Genomic DNA, 21083 nt, shown 5'->3' on the forward strand with positions numbered 1-21083 from the left:
GTCAAATGTGTATTGTGCAACATCGATTTATCTTTGCTGAAGCCTCAAATGGAATAAAAAGCTGCTGTGCTGTAGTTGGGGAAAGTCGGAGTCCCCTCTGTAGGAGAGTGTAGGTCTGTATGGGGATATGGAAGGCTGGAGAGGAGGGCTGTGAGGAAAAGTAGGGTGGATAAAGACCCACTTAGTTTTTTGACTCGTGCACATCCTGAGGTCTTCCTGTCCCTGTAGTCTACCCTCTCACTGTTGCCTCTTGAGGGTTTTCCCAGCTTTCATGGGGAGGTGACTTGTAGCACAAGAGCTCCTCTGCCTTCTTCCAGTGCTGTCTGTGGTGAGGAGTTGGACAGAAGGGATACCTGAGTGGTGGAGCTGGGGAAGCCTGCAGTGCAGCCCAGGGCTGTGCAAATGAAGCTCCCCAACCTGGGCCAGGCCCAGTGCCACCCCAAACACCTGGGACTGGGGTAAGAAACTGCTGCTCTTCCTCCAGTGATTGATGCTGCTGTGATTCCCCTGCTCATACAGCCTTCATTCAGCTAACCTGGGGTAGATTTACATATTTGCTTGCAGGGGGATAAGAAAAAGACATACACTGAGCTCAGGGTCTTCTGTTTATTTACATACAAATACTGGGACTATCGTCACAGTTCCACCTCTGAGCAAACAGCAGCTGCCTGTGCAGGCTGAGCTGTTTGCAGACATGCTCCCTGAGAAGCCCCTCTGCTCAGCTCTGGGGGCTGCGCACCTCAGCTGCCCCAACTGCAGGAGGTGAGAGCAGGAGGGGGAACCAGTGTGCGGTGTGGCCACAGAGACTGAGAATGGCTCTCAGGCTCTCCTGCCCTCATCTGTCACAGTGCTGCTGGCAGCTTGTGTCACTGCTTGCCCCCATTCTTCTACTCCATGGGAAGTGAGCTAAAAAGAAACCCCTACACCCACATGCAACAAGGAACCCCACAGGGTACGCCTGCTGTGACAGCAGGGTGGTGCCCACAGACACTGCTGGGCTTGGGGTGGGGTGCAGTTCTGCAGCAGGTGGGTGGGAAATCTGCTCCGGAGCTGGGAGCCAGCTGCAGTCAGGTAATAAAGTCCCCTATTCTACAGCGCCAGGAGCAGGTAGCAACATGCTGGATGCATTTTTGCTAATAGCTTACCAGGTGGATGAGAAACAGCCAGGGGCTTTCCTTCCCTGAAACACCTGCAGCAGGGCTGGGAGGAGGTGCATGCAGCTGGGCAGCCATGGCCACCAGGCAGCGGGGCTTCCTACAAGGATGGATGGGCTGATTTGGGGTGCTGTGCTGCAGCCCCTTCCCTAGCTGTGCCTTGAAGGCAGCTCCGTGTGCCTCTACCTGGGGTATGTGGCCTATACGCTCCTTGCTGACCTGGCTGGAGAGGGCCCTGAGCCAGGTGGAACCTGGTACTGACTGCTTTGTCTTCTCAGTGCTAAACCTCCACCGGTCTATTTCCTAAAAGGACTGCAATTAAGTGCAGGGGCTGTGCTGCATCCACAGTGTGCTCTGCCAGCTGCTCTGGCTTCCTCCATCCCCTCAGAACAGCAAGTGGGGCAGCATATCCATACCCTCCATCCAGTGGGCTGCAGTGAGGGGTGGGCACCTTCAGCAGCTGCTCATCCCCAGCTTGCTCCAGGCAGGAGGAGCCGTGCTGATGCCCTGGAGCAATGGGGTGCAGAAGGACAGCCCTGCTCCTCTGTGTTGTGGAGCAGCTGTCAGAGGGAGCCCTGCACACAGCAGCTGGGGCTCAGCCCCTCATTCTTTGCCCTCAAACCAGTGTCCCCAGTCTGACCATTCACAGCGAGGAGCAGAGCTTGGGGAAGGCGGTCACAGCCCGGAGCAGGAGGGAGGGGAAGGACACACAGGTACACACCACCAAGGGTAAGCAAAGGAGTGCTGCACACACATAGATTAGGACGGCAGTGGGAGAGGGGCCGGTGTCATTCCAGTGGCTCAGGCTCCCAGGGTGCTGTTAGCACATGCGCTTGTACGTGTAGATATAGGCCTTGCAGTTGGGACACGTGTGTGTCACATCCTTGAAGTCATCGAACAGGCAGGGGATGAGGCAGCAGCAGAGATCGCACCTGGAGCACAGGAAGATGCAGAGATGAGCTCTGGCTCCCAGCTGAGGGTGGGGGAAGGAAAGCAGGCGAGGGGCCGTGCCTGGGGTTTGCTCTTGGGTCTGGAGAAGGGGTGAGAACTTGCTGCTGTGAGCCAGCTATGGCAGCAACCCCCCGAACCCAACACCCTGCTGCCGCCAACCTGCAGCACCACAAGGTCTGGGCACAGGGCTTGATGGCTCCTGCACGCAGCCTCTTTCACGCTGGTGGCTTTACAAAATATCTTTGGGGAAGGCGGCTTCCCCGCAGCTGGCAGGAGCTCAGGGCTCCACACACTGCCACCCCACAGAGCTGCGAGCTGCCCAACAGCTCGGCCACGGCCACTGGCATTGGGGTCACCAGGAGCAGCTCACAGTGAGCACCGTGCTGTGGGGCTACCGGCGGCACCTACCCCACAAAGCAGCAGAAGAAGCCCAGCAGGAAGCTCATGAGCCCAATCTCGTAGCTGATCTTGGTGGTGATGGCTTGCTGGCAGTGGGGACACACTGTCTGCACTGGGGCGCCCTGGAAGATCTCTCCCTGCAGCACGGTCACTGTGGTGGCGGTCCCTGAAGGGACGAGCACTGTCGCCGTGTGGCCGCTGGGCGATGGGTAGTGGCCCGGGGCAGGGTAGTAGCCCATGGGAGGGTGAGGGCCTGGGGGTGGGTAATAACCTGCTGGGAAACAGAAACAGGACAGATGTGTCTTTGCAGGAGGTACGAGGCCATGTCTCCAAGGACTGTGCCCTGCTGCCGTACCATTGACCGCAGTTATGTGTGTGGGCAGCCCTATTGCAGGCTGCTTGCTGTGTGTGCCCCCCTCCTGCCCAGACCACATTCATTGCCTTCCCACACCCAGCACCACCCTGTAGCCAGAAGCTGCTCCCCACACTCACCAGGAGGCATGTAGGGCCCGGAGCCGTCTGTGGGCATGTGTGGGGGCACAAAGCCCGGCTGTGGAGGCTCATACGGGGGGGGTCCAAATTCAGGAGGAGGGATGGGAGCCCCCTGGGGCTGCACCATGGCTGGGGAGATGCCATCTGAAAGGAAACACAGAGTGAGCAGCCAGGGCAGGAGGCGGAAGCAGGTGGTGGCCGCTTGGCTGAGCAATTCAGAGCCCCTACAGGGAAAGAGGACACAGCACGAGAAGGAGGGACTGCGAGGAAGGGGAATAAAGCACACAGGGAGGGCCTGTGGCAACAGTGGGAACAAGACAGAGGCACAGGGAAGCGCCCATCAGGCACTGCCACAGGGCAGCATGCCCAGAGTTCACAGCCTGGGCCATGAGAAGCCCGAATTCACACAGAGCAGCAGGCAGAGCTCCCCCTGCTCCCACCCGCTCAGCAGGGGCACCCCGCTGGCAGCTGGGACCCGCAGTACCTGTTGCAGGGGGTGGGCCGTGCTTCTCCTCTATTGGCGGTGCTGAGGGGCCTCCCGGGTAGGGTGGTGGAGGGTCGTTGGACATGGCTGAGGGCTGCCCTGCAAAGAAGCACCGTTAGTGGATCACCCACCTTGGGAGCTATGGGGTGTCAGCTGGGGATGGGCAGCAGCTGACTGAGGGGCCTGGCAGCACTGCAGCATTGGCCTCAGCCCTGCCAAGGGCAATACAGAGCCTACAAAGCCTTGGCCACAGAGCTGGGCTGGCCCTGAGCTGGGCAACAAACCCAGGGTGGATCGCTGCATAAGGTGGGACAGGCTCCATGGCTGGGAGCTTACCTGGCCTCTTCCTTGCTGCAAAGTGCAGTGGTTTTAGCAGAAGTAGGAAGGTCAGTTCTCAGCAGTGCACCCTGGAAACTGTCCTACGCCACCAAAGCTGTGCAAAAGGAGAAAGCAGGTTACAGCGCTGCGGAGCTGCCTGAAAGCCCCCACCTCCATCCCCCTGCCCAGTGCCAGTACGGGAGGGCAGCTCTGGGCACCCCACCAGTGCCTGGCACAGCCGCTCTGCCTTCAGCCCATGGCAGAACCCCACCTGCATGCCCAGGGACACAGCCTGGGGCAGTTCTCATCCCACGGGCTGGGGAGGCCCCTTCAGACCCTGCAGTGCCGGGCAGCACCCAGCATGCGTGGTGTGTGCCCAGCCTCGTGCTGGTGCTGCAGTCACGTTCCTGCTGTGCGGGGGACCCAGCAGGGATGGGAGCCAGAGGCGGGCCTGGCACTCCAAGGAAGTGCAATAACATCAAGCAACCTGATTTTCCTGTTTACTCTGGCTCAGTTACAGCTGGTAGGACGTGACTAAATTGGGAAACATACCAAGAGGCCGATCACTCTGTGCTTGGGAAGGCTGCCATCAAGCACAGGGCAGGGGACGCTGTGACATTGCTGTCAGTGCCTGGGAGGCAGCGCTCGGAGCTCCCCCCGGGGCTGAGCACAGCATCCAAATCCCCCTGGCCGAGGCACATGGGGCTGTGGGGCTGCAGTGCCCCGGGGACCAGCTGAGAAGGAGCCGAGCAGAACCCAAACAGCCACCGCATCTCTCCAGGATGTCAGTATTTACTGAGTAATATCTACCCAGAGCTACTAACGATTATGATACAGACGTGCTGCTTCCAAGCACAACGCTGGGGCAGCTGGGGGAGCATCTTCCTCTCCGTTTTCTTCCTTAAAAGCAGCACGCAGCCCACATGAGGCTCACACAACAGCCATCCCCAGCAAGCCGAGCGCTGCAGAGCTCTCCTTCTCCTTCCGTGACCTACAAAGCCACAAACTGGGCCGTGCTCCTTTTAGCTTCACTGGGGATGTAAAGAAAAGGGTTTGTTCTTCTGAAGGCAGCCAGCCCACCTGCCCTGCACAGGGCTCCTGCAGGACTGCAGCCCCCTGGGGCAGCCCGGAGCTCCCTGTGTCCCACATGGAAAGATCCCATCACCGCTCAGCTCTGCCTTCCCAGAAGGTGGCATCTCGCAGCACATCCCAGCCACCATCCTAAGCCATTACCAAAGCACAGGGAGGTGAGTCCCACGAGCAGTGCCATCCCGTGCTGCAGCAGTTGTTCTCACCCCACTCAGGAGCTGCTGCCTCCAGCTCAGAGCACAGGCAGCTGTTTGGTACCCGTCGTTACCACCCCACACTGTGGGCCCAGCAGCTGCCCCCGGCCCAAAGGGACATCGTCAGAGGAAGGGAGGATGTTTATGAGCTGCTCTGCTCGTGCTCAGCCACTCCTAATGCAATATCCTGCTTATTAAAAGAGATCTATAAAGCGAGAGCTTGCGTGCATGCCCCTCCCTGGAGGAAAGGAAAGCCTGCTGCTGCTTTTAAGCCTCTCAGAAGCCGTTCCTGCCATGCTTTCTTTAATCTCAGGGCAAGAAGCACAAAGCCCATTGCTGCCCACTCCCACTCACGAGCTCCACGAGGAGCACAGGGCTGATGGCAGACAGAGCCCACCCCGCACATCGCTCCCAGCGCTGCCCCCCAGCAGCACCCAGAGGGAGATAAAAGCTGCACAGACAGTTTGATGGGACCTGAGCTGAAGGTCTGATGGACTCACACACTCAGTGTGTGCCCTTTGGCAGCGAGGATCTGGCTTAGGATGGTGAGAGCCAGCGGGAGCTGGTAACCAGTAAAAGGATGGCACAATTCCGCACCAGAACTAGTCAGTGCCCAGAGCCCATGAGAGCTCCCTTGCAGGTTGTGCAACACAACGAGGTGACTTTGAATACCCGGGTGGTGATTCCAGGCCCGCTTTCCTTCCACAAGGTCTGTCCAAGTCCTGATGTTTCCTCAGCCAAAGTTCCCTGCAGGACCAGCTGCAGCCTCCGGAACACCAGCATTTCTGTCCCCCCCCCCCCCCCCCAGCAGTGCTGCCTGGCACCAGCGGAGCTGCTGACGCTCCTATTTAGCAGCACAGTGTCACCTTGTGTTTTTCCAGAGGGCTCGTGAGAAATACTCACTGTCATCTGCTTTTCTTAAAGGCCACAGCAAAGAAGCGAGCTTTGGGATAGGATCTGAGACCTTGCCAGCTCCTTTCTAACCCCTCACCCCAAACCTGCTGCCCAACAGTGGCGTGCAGGGAACCACCACGTGCCCATCGCTCTGGTCATGCCCCAGGACTGAAGCTACGTGCAGCAGGCTGGACCACCACTGCTTCCAACCACGTTCGTTGATGGACACTCCTGCCCTGCAATCTTTATCTAGAGCCGTGTCTGAAGCCAGGAGATAAGGAAGTTCTGCTGAGTCTTTGCACCAAGGAAATAGGAGGTCCAGCTTGGAATCGGTCACTGATACCCAACACATGTCTGGGTAACGTCTGCATGTGTAACACAGGTAATGTGTATGAACTGAACGTGTCCTGTGTAAGCTGTGTGTAATAAAAGGATTACTCTCACACATCCAGGGCTGACACTGAAGAACATCAGCTTTGTAACACTCCAACATGAGCCTCACAAGAGTTTCCCAGCTGAATGTCTTTGGGCATCACCTGCTTGGAGTTCTCTGATGCTTCTGTCTGAGACATTGGCATAGAAATGCTGTCATGGCCTGAAGCAGTGATGGAGCACCTGGTGGGAGGGCAGGGCCAGCCCAGGGGAGCTCAGGTGTGTGCAATGCAGGTGAGTACCCAGAAGGGATGGAGCCAGGATCCACCCCTTCCCAGCCCTCATTTAAGGGCTGGCAGTGAAGGTGAACGCATCTCACTGCAGATCCCTGCCTGAGGCTTTCTGAAGGTAAGTAGCTTCCTTCATTTCTGTGCCCACAGCTGCTGTATTTGAGTGAATCCTCACTTGCTGCAGCCTGGGACCTTGTTGTTCTGCTCTAACTGTGCTTTCCGTTGTATTACAGACATTTATTGTGGTAACCACAGAATCTGAGGACACACGGAGGACCTCTGCTGCTTTTAAAGCCAACTGGATTTTCAAGGCAAAATAGACACCAGCTCTGCCTGCTTCTCCCTCGTGTCTAAGCCTTAACAGAAAGAGCATCGCTCTTTGTAGGACCAAAACTATCAAGCAAGGAAAACTTCCAAGGGACACCATAACAGCCACTTAAGGTGCTTCCTTAATTCAGGAATAAGGAGGAGGTCAGAGGAAAGCGGGGTGTAACAGTGGGTGAGAGGAGAAAACAGCAGAACAACACAAGGGTCCCCCTGCTCTTATCAGCCGGACCGGCCCAACAACAGCCCATTCAGAAACCAGGAAACACAGCTAAGGGAAGGGCTGGGACACAGCCATGGGTGGGGGGAACAAAAGGGGAGGAAACACAGACAGCAGCTGTACCGAGGATGGAGGCTCAGGACTCCCACCCTGCCCTGAAGGCTCAGGCTATGGTTAAGTTTTCCTGCTGTCTTTCCACGTGACAATCTTTGTTCTGTGACCTAAATGAAATGAATTGTGCAGTAATTCTCCTGGGTACGGCAACCTTCGCCTGTAATCCCAAAGATTACACCTACTCTCCAGCTGTGGGGCTTTGGGTAGGAACACAGGGGATTTCTGAGCAGCATGGGCTCATGTTTTAATACAACTGCTTGGCTGCTCCTCCCAAACAGCTGAGTGTCTTTCTAATCAATTGCTATGAAGAAAAGGCTTTGGCTCTCCCTTGCCTCCCCCAAGGCCCATCAGATTGGTGCTGCAGAGGTCATAGAAGCTGTCTGAGCTGGCAGAGATCATCTGCCTAAATGCAGACACCGGGACCAAAGCAGGTGTGGGATATGATCAATGGGGATGTTTGGTGCAGGGCCCACCACCTCAGCATATCACCTTAAATGCTCTTAGACTCGACGATACGGTTCCATCCCCATTGCAGCCCTGTGCCTGTTGCACTCGCTGGGCTGCCAGGCAGCCTTTTCTCCCCCACAAAACAGCAGGTGTCAGAGCACAGCAGGTGTCAGAGCGCAGCCATGAGGCACCTGGGAGTGAATGAGCTGAAAGCTGTTTCAGCAGCAGCCGAGAGCTTCCGTCAGCATTCTGTGCCACAAGTGAAAGCTGTGCCCCTGCCTCCATGTCTCTGCACTGCCCAAGAAGTGGGCTGTGGGTTTGATGGCTTCTGTGTTAACTGTGCTCCCTTTGGGGATGCTGCACACAGTGCAGCACACGCGGATCTGACGCTGCCTGTGGAAGCTGCGCTGCTGCTCTCAAGTTGTGGGACTGACACAGGGAACAAGAGGAAAACAAACAGCAACGTGAACGTCGTGTCCCAAGGAGAAGTTGTGTGTCACGTGTTTTCTGGACACACAAGGTACAGGCACATCCGTGTTTGTGATACTGTGATACTCCCACACCTCGCACTGAAACCTTTGGGAGAACAAACCTCGCCTTCAAGCTGCAGTTCTCTGCCTTCCCAACAGCTGCAAAACCAGACCCCAGAAGTGGGAAAAAACAACCCTGAACTCCACAAAGATCAGCAGAGCAACCGCAGATCCTGCAGCAAACGCCCATCCTCGCTGCACTGGGCAGAAGGAGGAGCGCTGTGTGATTAACTGTGCCCCTCTTAGATTATCACACAGCGATGCTATCGGCTCCCACCTGGTGTTCTCCAGTTCCCTGCTCTCAGCAGCTTTGCACAGGGAGGGGCTGCTGTGCCCTTCCACGTTTCACTTAGAAGCTGGCAAACCTGTCTGGAAGCCTGAAATGAAACTCGGCCCTGCTGGCTTTGTTATTACCTTGATCTTTGCATTACTTAAGTGCTCTGTGCTCCTGCTCTCGGCTGGCGGCCATCCATCTTATCCCATTGCAAAGTCAATGTGCCTTCGTGTAGAAAAACTGCCTCAGCCCATCAGCCTGCAGCCCTTCTCTTGTGCTATTGGTGAGTAAAGCTGGCACTGGGAGAGGTTGTTTGAGGACGTGGAACCCCCAGACCGTAATGCTGGTGCTGTGGGCACACCTTAGCCTGGCCCCTATTGGAGCACCTTTAGCTGCCAGACAGCACCCACTGGTTGTGCTCCATCCCAATGGAGAGCAGTCGCTGTGCTTTGCATCGCTGCAGGACTTCAACTGCAGGACTTCACGTGCACAAAGCGGGGGCAACTGTCCCAAAAAATACACTCAGGAAACGAAATGTGGCACTAACAGAGACGCCTCCCCAGTGTAAGAGCAGCTGAGACGGGCTCCAATCAGAGCAGGAGCCTGAGGAACCGAACTGCAGGAGGACCGAAGTTGTGTAGGAGCTGTTGAGGGAACACAGCAAGAGCTCTGCACCGCCTCCTGCCTTGGGAAGGGCCGAGGCTCTGAACGAGAAGTTCCCTCCCCACGGCCTGTCCCAGTCACAGCAGCAGGTGCTCAGCTCTGCCCTGACCCGGCCCTGTGTGGGTGCAGCCATCAGAGCCCAGCAGCTGGGAGCACGGAGGTGCCAGCTCTGTGTGCCAGCCTGGGAGCGCTGCTCCACCATCCTGCCATGTTACAGCCTCAGCCCCTTCTGCCCCAGCCCACAGCGCAGCCTTACAGGCATTCATCAGGTTGTTCTCTTTCTACCTCCCTCACAGAGTGCCCAGGCACAGCGGAGCAGACCCATTGCTAGATGCTGCGTGCGGACATGGCTGCACCATTCAGACAGGAAAACCTCAGGGTAAGTTTTCAGCTTTCCATGGTGACCGGAGGTGGTTTTGTTCCTAGCAGTGGATGTGCGTTATGGTTACCCACTCCTCACGCCCATCCTTGCAGAGACCCAGAAAGGTTTCAGCCTGAGTGTGGCTCCTTTGGCAGCCCGGAATGTACCGGCACAGCACTGCCCAGCTCCCCGCACGCCGCGCTGTCCATCCGGCAGCACAACGCCTCCATCCCAGCCGTGGCGGTGCTGCCGCTCCAGTCCCCGTGGAGGCAGAACCAAGGCCTCGGAGCTCCCACGGCTGAAGCCTCCAGCCGGTATTTCCCAACCGGAACGTGCTGTTGCACAGCGGCATCCAACAGCTGGAAGGGCTCCTCTCGTTTCACAGGGAGCTGCCGACGCGTTGAGGACACGATCCCCGTTACCCGCAGCGCTTCTCTCTCCCTGCCAGGAAGCCGGGCCCGTCTGCTCGGCGCAGCCCCGCTCCCTTCTCCCTTCCCCGCAGGGCCGCACTCCGGGCCCCGCTCCGCCCATTTCCCAGCGCAGCTCCCCGCTTCCCACGCGGTGACATTTCACGTCCCGGTGCGGCCGGCCCTTCCTTCCCCTGCTGAGCGCCGACGGGACATCGCGAAGGACCGGCTGCACCGCGCTGCGGGGCCTCCCCGCCCTCTCCCAGCTTCGCCTCCCGGTGCCGCTCTATGGCTCTATGCAGCTCGGAGCCGCGGCTTCCCGTCGCTCAGCGCCCCGCGCGGTTCCCTCCCCGCTCCCAGGCCCCGCACGGACACCTACCGCTGCGGCCCGGCGGCTCCCGGCGCTGCGTGTCGGCACCTGCGGGGCGGCGGGGCGGAGCGCTGCGCTGCGGGGCGGGCCCGGCTGAGGCCTGCGGAGCCGCGGCCTGGCGTAGCGGGGCGGGCCGGGCGCCCCCTCCCCGCTGGCGGCCGTCAGAGCTTTGCGGCCTGGCTGCGCCGTGAGCCGCGGGGCGGGACCGTCTGCCGTCGCCGGGTAACGGGGCTGTGACCTCAGCCCGCCGGCCCGGGCGCCGGGAGGCGGCATGAGCGTGGCGGTCACGTTGGCGGAGCTGGCGGACGTTGCCTTCCGCACGCCCCATGGCTGCAGCATCAACGCCGGCGCCCTGCAGCTCCTCCTGCGCGGGCTGTTGGAGCACCTGAGGCTGCAGGATGCTGCCACGCACCTCTCTGAGGACGAGAGGGGCCTCCTGCAGCCCGAGGTCGGCGTGAAGCCCCGCGTTCTCCTCCATCCGGGCCATCCCGGTGGGCCCCTGGGTGTAACAGAACTGCTGAGCTGCAGGCAGGGCCCTGACGCACCGACCGCCGACACGGAGCAGGTCGTGCAGCTGATGAAGAGGGTCGAGATGATTGAGGAGGGGATGGCAAAGGTGAGGATCCATCCTCAGCATCCCGCACTGTGCTGTGCCTGTGTTGTGTCACATCCATGTCCTTGGAGATGTCCCCTGAGACAGGACTGGAGGACCTGGCATAGCACAGAGCCCTGTTTCTAGTTCAGGTGTTGGTAGCTTTGCCGTGAGGTTTCATTAGACTGCGGTATGTTAACATTGCTGCTGACAAAGGTGGTTTTGGCTACTTTTTATCTGCCCCTGGTGCTCCAGCAGATAAACTCTGAGGTTCTGATTTGCTGGGTCCCTTCCTTGGAGTATCTGTGTGCTGTCAGGGTCTGTGTCCCATAACCTTTCTGCCTTGCAATGCAGAATAGAGGCAACAGATGACAGCAGAGCTGCCTGGTGGGCAAGCTGTCCCCATGCAGAGGCAGTGGCTGGGCACTGTTCCTCAGGTCACAGACACGCTGCAGGAGGTGCTCACCAACACCTGCTCCCTGAAAACCACCATCCAGACCTTCCAGGAGGAGCTGCAGGTCCTGAAGGACAGTTTCCAGAAGGTACGTGAGTAGAGCTGAGCACTTGGTTAACAGCTCTCAGCAGGGGGTCGGGCTCTGTGGGCACCTCCACACATGGGAACTGCCCAGGGGGTTTGGAGAAGCAATGCCCACAGCCACAGAGCCCAACCTGTGCTGGACACCAGTGCTGGTCTCAGTCCCTGCGGGTGCTGAGCCCTTTCATGTCCCTGTTTATCAGACTGGTGTGGAGGAGCTGCGAGAGCAGGCGGTACAGCAGGACATGCACAGCCACCTCCTGCAGAGCATCCTGAGCCAAATGGTGAGCCTGGCAAAGCAGCTGGAAGTACCCAACCCCTGGCACTGGCCTGCAGGGCTGGGGACGGGGCGGTGTTGGTTGTGCTGGCGAGGTTTGGTGTCCCTGTCCTCACCGCAGGAGCTGCTCAGGCTCTCCCTGATTTCTCCTCTGATCACAGGCAGAGGTGCGGCAGCAGCTGAGCTCCTTCCCCCGTCAGACCGGTGTGTTGTGCTCACTCTGCAGGCTGCCTGCTGGTGAGGTTGGTACATGCTCCTGCTTACCAGCTCCTTTGCTGGAGGCTGGCGGTGCCTTTCAGCTCTGGAGCAGCACAAGGCTCTTCTCCCTCCCCTAATCCTTGGGGCTGTTTCATTTCAGAAGCTCTCCAGCCAGGAGCTCATCCCTGAGGCCTCACAGAAGACAACCCTCAAGGCCCCGGGCAGGCTGAGCTGTCTGTCAGAGCAGCAGGACGGTGTGGAGACCTGCATCGCCTGCAGCAAGAGCACACTTCAGCAGCACGGTGAGCACTGACGTCTCCACTGTGTTGGGTCACTGTGCTGGGCTGAGCCACTGGGGCTTTGCTACGTGCAACACGTGGCATGGCCATGCTCGGCCGTCCTGGCTGAGTCTTCACTCCGCTGCAGCCCCAGCATCCCTGTCTTTCTCCCAGCTGCGCTGCCTGCAGCAAAGCTTTGGTGTGTTTTCAGCTGGCCTGAGGACCTCAGAGGACGTGGCCATGGAGAAGATGCAGGGAGAAGTAAGGCACCCGTAGGACAAAGGACAGAAAGTTGCCCAGTTGCCTCAGGGATGCTGCCCAGTGGCCTGGGGGCTGCAGCCCATCACCCCACTCACCAGGAGCTCGCTGGGGCCACTTATGAGCCCACCCCATGTGGGTTCGTTGTGCATTACACGGGCCATGTTTTATCCTTCCTAGGGGTCAGATTTTGGCAGGGATGTGCTGGACCAGGTGGGACAGCTGCAAGAGCAGTGCACAAGACTCCAGGAGGCTGTAGAGCAGCTGTGGGGTGACTCCAAGGACACCCAGGTGAGTGTGGTCCTCAGCTCAGGAGCCACTCGTGCTGTTGTCAGTGTCAGGTCCAGGCTGCAGACAGTCCTGTCCTGCCTTGGTGTGTTCCCACCTCAGAGCAGTTGAGCATGCTGGGATTTTGCAGACCGTGTGCTGTTAGAATGGGGTGTGTGTGTTGTGAGTCGGGGCAACTCAAGAAGCAGAGCATGGGCATATGGGGATGGAGGTCTGTTGGGAATGGCTGACACCGTATCCTCTCAGAAAGGAGATGAGACTATGATGGAGACCAAAGCAAGCCAGGATGAGCTGCAAAATACCGTGGCCCAGCTGAGCGAGATGATGCAGGACTTGCTGCAGAGGATGTTCCTGCATGGCCAGGACAGGCATAAAGCATCAGAGCTCATCAGAGAGATGAACTCCAAGGTAGCAGCGTCACCCAGGGAGGTTGGAAGGACGTGCCAGTCCAGGGGATGGTCCCACTGTAGAGTCTGCAAAGAGAGGGCAAGCCCTGAGCCTGCCTTGTGCCAGGGCTGAGTGTCCTGGGGTGTTGCTCTGGTGTCCCTCTGCCCTCCCTGAACTTGTGCTGTATGGTGCTGGCTCACTGCAGGCGCAGCAGCAGCAGACTTGGAGGCTCTGCAAGCAGTGCCACTGCCAGGGACCTTCCTTTAATGCCAGCAGTGCCAATAGCTTCAAGAGGTGAGGGCTGCTGGTTCTTATCCCGTCCCACTTCACCCCACCATGTCCCGCTCTGTCCCATCTCACCGCTTCCAATCCTGTCCCATCCTGCCCCGTCCATCCCAGACAGATCCTATTTGTCCCACCCTGCCCATGGGGTGCTGGCCATCTGTGGGACCTCGCGTGGTCCCTGCACGCTGGTGTGATGCTCAGCAGCCATCTGTGTGTTGCAGGCACCTCTCTTGTCCCACGAAGTGCACCTCCTGCGACAGACCTCTGGCTGCAGCCCCAAGGCTGTGAGTAGTGTGCAGCCCCTGGGTCAGACCGCTGCCCTACTGAGCACTGCCCAGCTCTGCCTTGTCCTCCCCTGCAGGCCCTTGGTGACAGTGCAGAAGGCCAGCCTGCACCTCCAGTCCCATCAGGCCAGTGCTGGTGGCTCCAACTGCCTGGCACAGCAGCTGCCAGGGAGGTGAGTCCTGCCAGGTGCCACCATGTCCCTGCCTCTCCTCCTGGGGTCTTTCTTCCTTGGCAGGAATAGTAACATCAGTGCTCCCTTCCCAGAGAGACTGAAGGGAGCAACCAGATGAGCCAGGATCCTACAGCTCCCACCAGGTCACCATCTGCCTCCAGCTCCCTCACTACCGTCTGTCCCTTCGGAGTCCCTGCAGACCTCACCTGCAAGAATGTGAGCCCCATCCTCACGTGCTGTGTGTGCTGGAAACCAGCTGGGCCCAGCCAGGGTAGGATGCTGGGAGCTGATCCCTCCAATGGCACTGGCTGCTCCTCCCTGTAGGGTCAAGTGGATATTTTGGGCATTGATGGAATCATCTACAAGGGCAGGTTAAACTCGCAGACCACCAATGGGACCAGCACTCAGAGCAGGGACTTCCCAGGTAGGGAAGCAGCCCTGGGGCACCGTGTTACCTCCAGCCTGAGCCAGCAGTGCTTGAGGCTCAGGTGCCACCTGCCTTATGACCCAGCCTCACATCCTGCTGCTAACAGTGCTTCTTTCTGCCCTATAGGCACCAAATCCTCCCAGCCCTCTGCTCAGCACACCACAGAGAAGGTGCGTCGCAACCTTAAGTATGGCAGCCAATACGTGTCCCCGTACTCATGTGAGTGCCCATCCCAGGTGTCCCACACACTGCCAGCCCTGCTGTGCACGCTCACCCTGCTGTGTGCTGCCAGGGCTGTGCCCCACACTGTGCTGTTTGTCCTCCTGTGTTGCAGATGCTGCCACGAGGACAAGGACGGTCTCAGCAGGTCGGTGGCCGGCCCCAGCGGGTGGCAGCAGGATGGCAGGTGTCTGAGCTGGCTGCGGGTGGTGTGAGTGTACAGCAAGGGGCTTCGGGGACTGGAGGGGTGGGGGCCACGCTGTCCCAGCCTCTCCTTCTCCCTCAAAGCCTCTTATCACAGCAGGGTAACACCATATGTCATAAATATCTCTGTCTACTCTGCTGCCTGGACTCCAGGCTCTGTGTGGTTCCTGGGCATACAGGGCATCCTAGGGGAGGACCTGCAGGGGTCCCGATGCAGCCTCTGGGATGGGGCAGTGCAGGTGATTCCTGCCCCATTGCAGCCCCCGCCAGGTGCGTGCTGCTCTTCCCACAGCACTGTGAGATGTTTCCCCATAGGGATGCTTCTGGATCACACAGAGTCCCTCTGACTGGTCCAGGTACCTGATTAGCCCCTGGCTGCAATGTGTCTCCTACAAGGGCAGGCTGAGGAAGCTGGGCTTGTTCATCCTGGGCAAGAAAAGGCTCCAGAGAGACCTCACTGCAGCCTTTCAGTATATAAAGGGAGCTTATAAGAATGATGGGCTTCTATAAGGCTCCATAGTGACAAGGAACAGCAGTTTTAAACTAAAAGAGGGGAGATTTAGGTGGGATATAGGGAAGAAACTTGTCACTCAGAGCACAGTGATGTCCTGTCCGAGTCATGAGTGCCCCATCGTACCCAAGGCCATGGATGGGGCCCTGGGCAGTGTGAGTTGGTGGGAGGTGCTGCTGCCTATGGTGGGGTTGGTCTGGATGTTCCTCACATCCCACCACTGCTGCAAACGAAGCAAAGACACTGGGTTCAAAGCAGAGCGTGTATTGCAAGCAGCTGCAGCGTGTCCAGAGAGACTTGCAGCTGCCAGGAGAAGAAAAGAACAGAAGGGTTAAAAATGATCCCAGTCTGTAGGGTTACACTTTGTCATGCAAACAGCCCCAGGGCAAACCCCATCCCAGGAGGGTGAGGGGATGGTGTGTGGCTCACCCAGGGCTCCGCATCTGCCCTCGGGTCTCTGCGCCTGCCTCAGCCCTGCTCACCCCCAGCACAGCACACGTGGGGTGCAGGAGCAGCCCTTGTTCCCCTTCTCCTCCTCACAAAGAGCCAGTGTGGGGTATCTGCCCCTCACCCTGCCACACGAGGCCAAAGGAAGGGGGCACTTGGGCAAGGTCTGGCACAGGGACCATGGAGAAGGAACCTCATCCTCCATTAAGTGTCACTCGCATGCAATTTCCAGTGTCCCAAAGGAGGGGGCTGCACCCTCCCTGAGTCCAGGCAGAGGCTGGCAGCAAGTCTGTCCCACGCAGCCTCCAGCTGTCCCTGGGGAGCTCTGTTCAGCTCTAGGACAAGTAAAAACTACTTCAAACCAAACCCATGCAAGGCAGCTATTTGCTCGTATGTCTCTGTGGCTGCCAGACCCCCTGGCAGCAGTTTCTTTCCTCTTTTGGGGAGGGGGGGGAAAAATATATATATATAAATTTATATGTAGGGGTCCCCGCTGCAATCGCTCTCCACCGCAGCCTCATCTCTCTGCCTCCATGGTCACGTTGGCCTTCTGTTCTGCCGTGGCCTGTTGGGAGACGGTGGCGGGCCAGCCCGCGGGCTGCGCTGGGGGGGTTGGAGTCCACGTGCTCTGCTGCTGGCCGGGGGGTGAGGCTGTGGGCCAGGCAGGGCTGAAGGCCCCGTGTTGGGGCAGCGGTGGGGCCGGGGGCGGCGGGGATGTCGCCATGGAGGCCACGGGGCTGCTGCTGTTGAAGCTCTCGGAGGCCTTGAGGCGGGAGAACATGGTGAGGGCATCGGGGAAGTTGGGCGGCGTGGCTGGTGTGTTGGCAGGAGTGCACATCTGTGGGAAGGAGACAGGTGGTCAGCAGGGCCGGGGCTCGTCCCCAGCTCGTGGTCTCCATCTTTTGCCTCCCACCGAGGCCCGAGGCAGCGCTCCTCAGCATTGCTCCTCAACATTGCTCCTCAGCATTGCTCTTCAGCATTGCTCTTCAGCATTGCTCCTCAGCATTGCTGCATACAAAGCTGCCTGGACCTGACACACAGCAGAGTCCCAGCACTGATCTGTGGGACCTTGCCAGCACAACCCAGCCCTGGCCTGGGATAATGTGGGTGTTGTGGAGGTAAGAAGTGGCACAGAGGCAGAGAGGGACCAGACATCGTGTCCTGATGACATCCCACACACAGCAGCTGCCAGCAGCCTTGGGACAGCGCTGCCTTGGTCTCTGCTGCAATCCTCTCACCTCCCTTTGCAGCTCTACCAATGATGCTCCCTGTGGGTTGCAGATGTTTAAGGCTCTGAAGATTGATTCTTCGTTGAGAGCTCCTGGATGGGACCCTGCTGTGTGTGCTCCTGTGCCCAGCCACGTTGGAGGCTCCTTGCACACCACTGTCATGCAACCGTGTGGCTCCGCAGGCACCAGGCTCAGCTCCTGCCCCACAGCCCCTTCCCACAGCAGCCCAGCCCCGCTGGCCATTCACTCTGCAAGCTTACAGTGTGCTCCAAATCCCCAATTGTCCTGCAGAGTCAAATGAGGCCACGGCAGCCAGCAAATCCCTAAGACACATCTGCCCAGGCAGATTACAGGTTGCTGAGGCATGAAAGTTAAAGGGGCAGAATCTGAGATTGCTTGGGCAGGCAGCACCTTCATGCATGCATGGCCTCATGTCCTTTGTGTGCCTCCGCAGGGACAGGGCTTTGCACACTCAGCTGCTCTAGTGAGCACACAAGAGCTCACACATTTACACAGCCTATGTGATGTGGTGCTCCAGAGCCCCTCAGCCTCCTCCTGCTGTGCTGGGGCTGCAGGCCATGCCCAAAGCATCCTCTATCAAAGCATTCTTGCTTGCACTCTGCGAGCTGGGAAGCAGCGAGGTGGGCTAAGAGATGGCCCCCCGTGCCAGCCAGCTGATGCTGTGACTGGGAGGGGTGGGAGAGCACTTACCATCTGGTGGTGGTGGCTGTAGGGGATGTTTGTTTCTTGGAAAAAAGCACTGAGTGCAGTCTGCAAAAAAAGGAAAAAGCAAAAAAAAAAGGAAGATGTTAGCAACATGCAAACAGGGCACCTACACCAGCCCTGCACGCACAGCCCTGCACGCACAGCCTGCTTCCAGCTTAGGTCTCACATTGTGTGAGAGCCCAGCTGCCCTAACACAAGCTTGGCCACCCAGCCCAGCATCTGTTTCAGCTAGGACGGTGTCCAAGCCCGGCCCTGGGGCTGCACTGCACAGGCACCACCGCCTGCCTCTGGGGCCAGCAGCAGAACAGCCCTGGTGCCCAGGGTCTGCGCTCCATGTACAGCTGCTCCTGCAGCCCCATGCGATGCTGTGCTTGTGTCTGCTCGCAGCAAAGCGGGCAGCAATCATAGTGCTCAGGTCCATGGCTGTGCTGGGAGCTCCCCAGGGCCATGGGTGGGACTCTGCCCACCGTGTGTGCACCAGGGCATGCTGGATTCAGCTGCCAGGCAGTACGGTACGACCAGCATCGGTTTGGTTTGCTTCCAGTTCAGACCAGTAACACTGTGGTGAATGTGTCACGTGGCTGCAGCATGTGACAGGCTGAGGGCTGCAGGGTGAGGAGGGCAGGCACCAGGAACAGGGCTGGGAAGGGGCAGCGGGGCTGGATGGATGCAGGATCAACACGTGAGGCTGCCCCATGTGATAACCAAACTGGGGCTAAGAAACACAGATCAGTTCAGCTCATTGATCTGATGGAAAATGGCCTTGGAAAGGTGCAGCTGCAGGTCATTTCCAGCGGGGTTTATGGCTTCCTGGCTAACGTATCAGTGCCAGGGGTTACCTGGGTGCTTTGTCCCATGAACAAAACATGTGCCCTGTGCTCAAACATCACATCTCTTTGCCTCCACGCTCCCAGCACTCCGGGCCTCACGTTTCCAGCTCCAGGGATGGCTGCCCCCAGGACCCAGCACCTGCAGAACCGCGGGTGCCACCTGGTCTCCAGCCAGTGTCACAAGTGCCAGGAGCAATCTGTGCAACGGCAAAGGCAATTAATGCTCTTAACTGAGCCACTGCAGGGGATCTGCCTTGGGGATGTGAGGGGAGGCGGCCCCAGGGGCTGCAGCCACAAAGTAAAGGGGAAGGGGCTGGATAGGCCTTAAATCCATCAGGAGAGGAAGTGGATGTCCAGCCACAGGCACAGCAGAGCCAAACACCTGCTCCTGCACTCGCTCCCCTGAACACAAACTACACTCGGCAGCAGCAGAAAGGCAGAACCCAGCTATTTTTTAAAGCTGACGTCTTCTTATTCCTCCCCAGCAGCCCCAGGGGCAATCGGCACGTAACAAAGCCAATTAATATTCTTCTACCTGAGCAAGGAGCCCGAGCTGCAGATCAGCCCGGCAGATCAGCACAATGGCTTCCCAGTGAGATGGGAGCCAAGGGACGGCAAGTGGGGGAGGTGACCCACACGTTGCCTACGGCCCCATCACCCCGCAGCCTCCTGCTGGCTGCCCGTGACTGCACGGCCTGCCGTCCTGCCCCCAGAGGAGCGCCGTGCAACCACGGCCAGCACGAGCAGAGGCAGCGGGACCCGGCACCGAACTCCAGCAATTAATTCTCAGCGCAGATCCGGGCCAGCCTGCAACAAGGGCAGCTCAAAGAAGGATAAAAGCCTGAGAACGCGGCAATGCGGGGAGGGGAGGCAGCAGCTCCCCGGCGGGGCTCCCCGAGCAAGCCGTGCCCAGCGGCCATTTTGCAAAGGGAACGATCTGACCGTTGCACCAAAAGTGAGTGGGAACGTGGTAATGGCTCCTCGCCCGCGTTTGTTTACAGCCGCGCTTCCTCTGAGTCATGTGAGCGCCAACCGGCAGGAGAAGCTGCGAGCGCTTGTGCAACTCGCCCGACGGTGGCAAAGTTCTGCAAGGAGTCGGCTGTAAGGAGTCGGCTGTAAGGAGTCGGCTGTAAGGAAAGCCGCTTCGCCCGGCCGTAACGCTGTGCAGGGCGGCCCGTCCTATGGGCAGCGGGGGGGCAGCGCTGCGCCGTGTTGGTAAACAAAGCCCGCGGCCGCGTTACGGAGCAGCAACGGGACGCGGCAGCGCTCGGTCCCGTATGGCCGCAGCGGGGCCGAGCGCGGTCGGGTTTTGGATGCCAACATCTGGGGGTCCTTTAAGGGCAGGCGATGCCGACGGCCCGACCGCACGGCTGGGCACGGCTGGGCGCTGCGTCCCGCCTCAGCCCTGCGGCACAGAACGGACGCTTCAATTGGAGCCACGAGCGTCACATCCATCAGCTCCAGCCTCGCGGAGCGCCGGGGCTGCACGGGAAAGAGACGGCCCCGTTTCGAAGGAGCGCGGCCCCGTTTGAAGGCACCGCCCGCCTCTCGCCCTGCGGGAGCGGATGGCCGCAGCTCCCAGCCGACACCGCGCCGATCCGCGGCCGCCTCCCGCCCCGCGCCGCCAGGGGGCCCGCCGACACGCGTGGAGGCCCCACGATCGCGCTCTACGGGAGGCCGGGCCGGGCCCAACGTCCCGCCGGCAGCGCGTCCCCCACCCGCGTCCGCCGCTCCGCGCCCACCCGCCACGAGCTGCGGGGCCGCCTCACCTCGAACTGCCAGTGCGCCGCCTGCAGCAGCTGCTTGGCCTGGTCGGCGGCGCAACCGGCCGCCAGCACGAACTGGTTGATCATCACTTGGTGCTTGAGCTCGTCCATGGCCCCGGCCCGCCGCCCTCCCCCCCCCACCCCGCCCTCACGGTTCCGCCACCATCGCGGAGCCGGCGCGGCTCACGCCAATGTTTACTGGGCACTGACTCACGGCGCACGGACGGCCCCGCCGGCGGCCGCGCGGGGCGGGGCGGGAGGGGCGGCCGCGCGGAGGACGCCGGGAAATGGAGTTCCCGCCCAGCGCCCGGCCGCGGCGCAACGACCCGGCGCGGACTCCATCTCCCGGCATGCCCCGCTTTGTTTGCAGAACGGCGGCGGGCGTCGACGCGAGCTTGAGCGACGTTTCCGGACGGCCAACCGCTACCCGCGGTGTGGTCGTACCTGACCATATATGGTCAACAACGCCGCCGCCTCCAATGAACGGGCGGCGGGGGCGGGCCCGGCTGGGGCGGGGCGGGTCACGTGGGCGGGCGAGTGGGGTGTGGGGGTGTTGGGGGGGCGCGGGCCCGGCGGTGTTTACAGGCGGCGTTTACGGGCGGTGTTTGTTTACAGGCAGCGTTTACAGGCGGCCGCGTGCGGTTCCGCGCTGACGGGCGGGGAGCGGCGGCACGAACGGCCACGAGCCTCTGAGAGCAGCGCGGGGCCTGCGGGGCGTTGCTTCCAGGGTCGAGGCTGAGGCCCGGCCTGGCGGCGGTGTGCGGCTCCCCGGCTGTGCCGCCATCTCTTGTGTCCCTCCCAGCCCTGGGTGCGCTCCTCACC

The 21083-nt window shown here is 59.8% G+C and overlaps 4 protein-coding genes across 8 annotated transcripts; 2 read left to right on the forward strand and 2 right to left on the reverse strand.

Moving 5' to 3' along the window:
• Window positions 1-593: 593 nt before the first annotated feature.
• On the reverse strand, window positions 594-10490 carry CDIP1 (cell death inducing p53 target 1). Of its 2 annotated transcripts, none has more exons than XM_072349659.1 (6): window positions 10357-10490; window positions 3817-3913; window positions 3481-3579; window positions 2997-3140; window positions 2514-2775; window positions 594-2086 (listed from the first exon to the last, which is right to left on the reverse strand). In XM_072349659.1, the coding sequence occupies exons 3-6, from the start codon at window positions 3563-3565 to the stop codon at window positions 1975-1977; spliced, it is 603 nt and encodes a 200-aa protein (XP_072205760.1). In that variant the 5' UTR covers window positions 3566-3579; window positions 3817-3913; window positions 10357-10490; the 3' UTR covers window positions 594-1974. The 2 variants fall into 2 exon arrangements, with proteins under 2 accessions (XP_072205760.1, XP_072205759.1); XM_072349658.1 differs by having other exon boundaries at window positions 2514-2778.
• Window positions 7925-10584, forward strand: LOC140258803 (uncharacterized). The gene is made up of 3 exons (XM_072349468.1): window positions 7925-8233; window positions 9188-9588; window positions 9684-10584. The coding sequence occupies exons 1-3, from the start codon at window positions 7925-7927 to the stop codon at window positions 10582-10584; spliced, it is 1611 nt and encodes a 536-aa protein (XP_072205569.1).
• Window positions 10487-14898, forward strand: C14H16orf96 (chromosome 14 C16orf96 homolog). 4 transcript variants are annotated; one of them, XM_072349648.1, is made up of 15 exons: window positions 10487-10963; window positions 11377-11481; window positions 11678-11758; window positions 11913-11993; window positions 12110-12251; window positions 12439-12488; window positions 12666-12776; window positions 13020-13181; window positions 13366-13454; window positions 13667-13729; window positions 13807-13902; window positions 13995-14118; window positions 14227-14326; window positions 14456-14548; window positions 14664-14898. In XM_072349648.1, the coding sequence occupies exons 1-15, from the start codon at window positions 10619-10621 to the stop codon at window positions 14741-14743; spliced, it is 1722 nt and encodes a 573-aa protein (XP_072205749.1). In that variant the 5' UTR covers window positions 10487-10618; the 3' UTR covers window positions 14744-14898. The 4 variants fall into 4 exon arrangements, with proteins under 4 accessions (XP_072205749.1, XP_072205750.1, XP_072205752.1 ...); XM_072349649.1 differs by having other exon boundaries at window positions 12113-12251; XM_072349651.1 differs by lacking the exon at window positions 13020-13181.
• A 613-nt stretch (window positions 14899-15511) lies between these two features.
• On the reverse strand, window positions 15512-20463 carry UBALD1 (UBA like domain containing 1). Its single transcript, XM_072349162.1, has 3 exons — window positions 20265-20463; window positions 17651-17710; window positions 15512-16548 (listed from the first exon to the last, which is right to left on the reverse strand). Exons 1-3 carry the CDS (start codon window positions 20370-20372, stop codon window positions 16228-16230), a joined length of 489 nt encoding a protein of 162 aa, XP_072205263.1. The 5' UTR covers window positions 20373-20463; the 3' UTR covers window positions 15512-16227.
• Window positions 20464-21083: the final 620 nt, after the last annotated feature.

This window comes from Excalfactoria chinensis, chromosome 14 (assembly GCF_039878825.1).
Source record: "Excalfactoria chinensis isolate bCotChi1 chromosome 14, bCotChi1.hap2, whole genome shotgun sequence".
NCBI classification, from domain to species: Eukaryota; Metazoa; Chordata; class Aves; order Galliformes; family Phasianidae; genus Excalfactoria; species Excalfactoria chinensis.

Coding starts and splice junctions, on each gene's coding strand:
- LOC140258803 (XM_072349468.1), top strand. CDS start 7,925: ATGAGGCACCTGGGAGTGAATGAGCTGAAAGCTGTTTCAGCAGCAGCC. Junction 8,234..9,187: donor TCGTGTCCCAAGGAGAAGTT/GTGTGTCACGTG, acceptor GAAGTTGTGTAG/GAGCTGTTGAGGGAACACAG. Junction 9,589..9,683: donor TCAGACAGGAAAACCTCAGG/GTAAGTTTTCAG, acceptor CCATCCTTGCAG/AGACCCAGAAAGGTTTCAGC.
- CDIP1 (XM_072349658.1), bottom strand. CDS start 3,565: ATGTCCAACGACCCTCCACCACCCTACCCGGGAGGCCCCTCAGCACCG. Junction 2,779..2,996: donor CGGGCCCTACATGCCTCCTG/GTGAGTGTGGGG, acceptor TCTGTTTCCCAG/CAGGTTATTACCCACCCCCA. Junction 2,087..2,513: donor TTCTTCTGCTGCTTTGTGGG/GTAGGTGCCGCC, acceptor CCTGTGCTCCAG/GTGCGATCTCTGCTGCTGCC.
- C14H16orf96 (XM_072349648.1), top strand. CDS start 10,619: ATGAGCGTGGCGGTCACGTTGGCGGAGCTGGCGGACGTTGCCTTCCGC. Junction 13,903..13,994: donor GCACAGCAGCTGCCAGGGAG/GTGAGTCCTGCC, acceptor CTCCCTTCCCAG/AGAGACTGAAGGGAGCAACC. Junction 14,119..14,226: donor CAGACCTCACCTGCAAGAAT/GTGAGCCCCATC, acceptor TCCTCCCTGTAG/GGTCAAGTGGATATTTTGGG.
- UBALD1 (XM_072349162.1), bottom strand. CDS start 20,372: ATGGACGAGCTCAAGCACCAAGTGATGATCAACCAGTTCGTGCTGGCG. Junction 17,711..20,264: donor CGGCGCACTGGCAGTTCGAG/GTGAGGCGGCCC, acceptor CTTTTTTTGCAG/ACTGCACTCAGTGCTTTTTT. Junction 16,549..17,650: donor ACAGCCACCACCACCAGATG/GTAAGTGCTCTC, acceptor TCCTTCCCACAG/ATGTGCACTCCTGCCAACAC.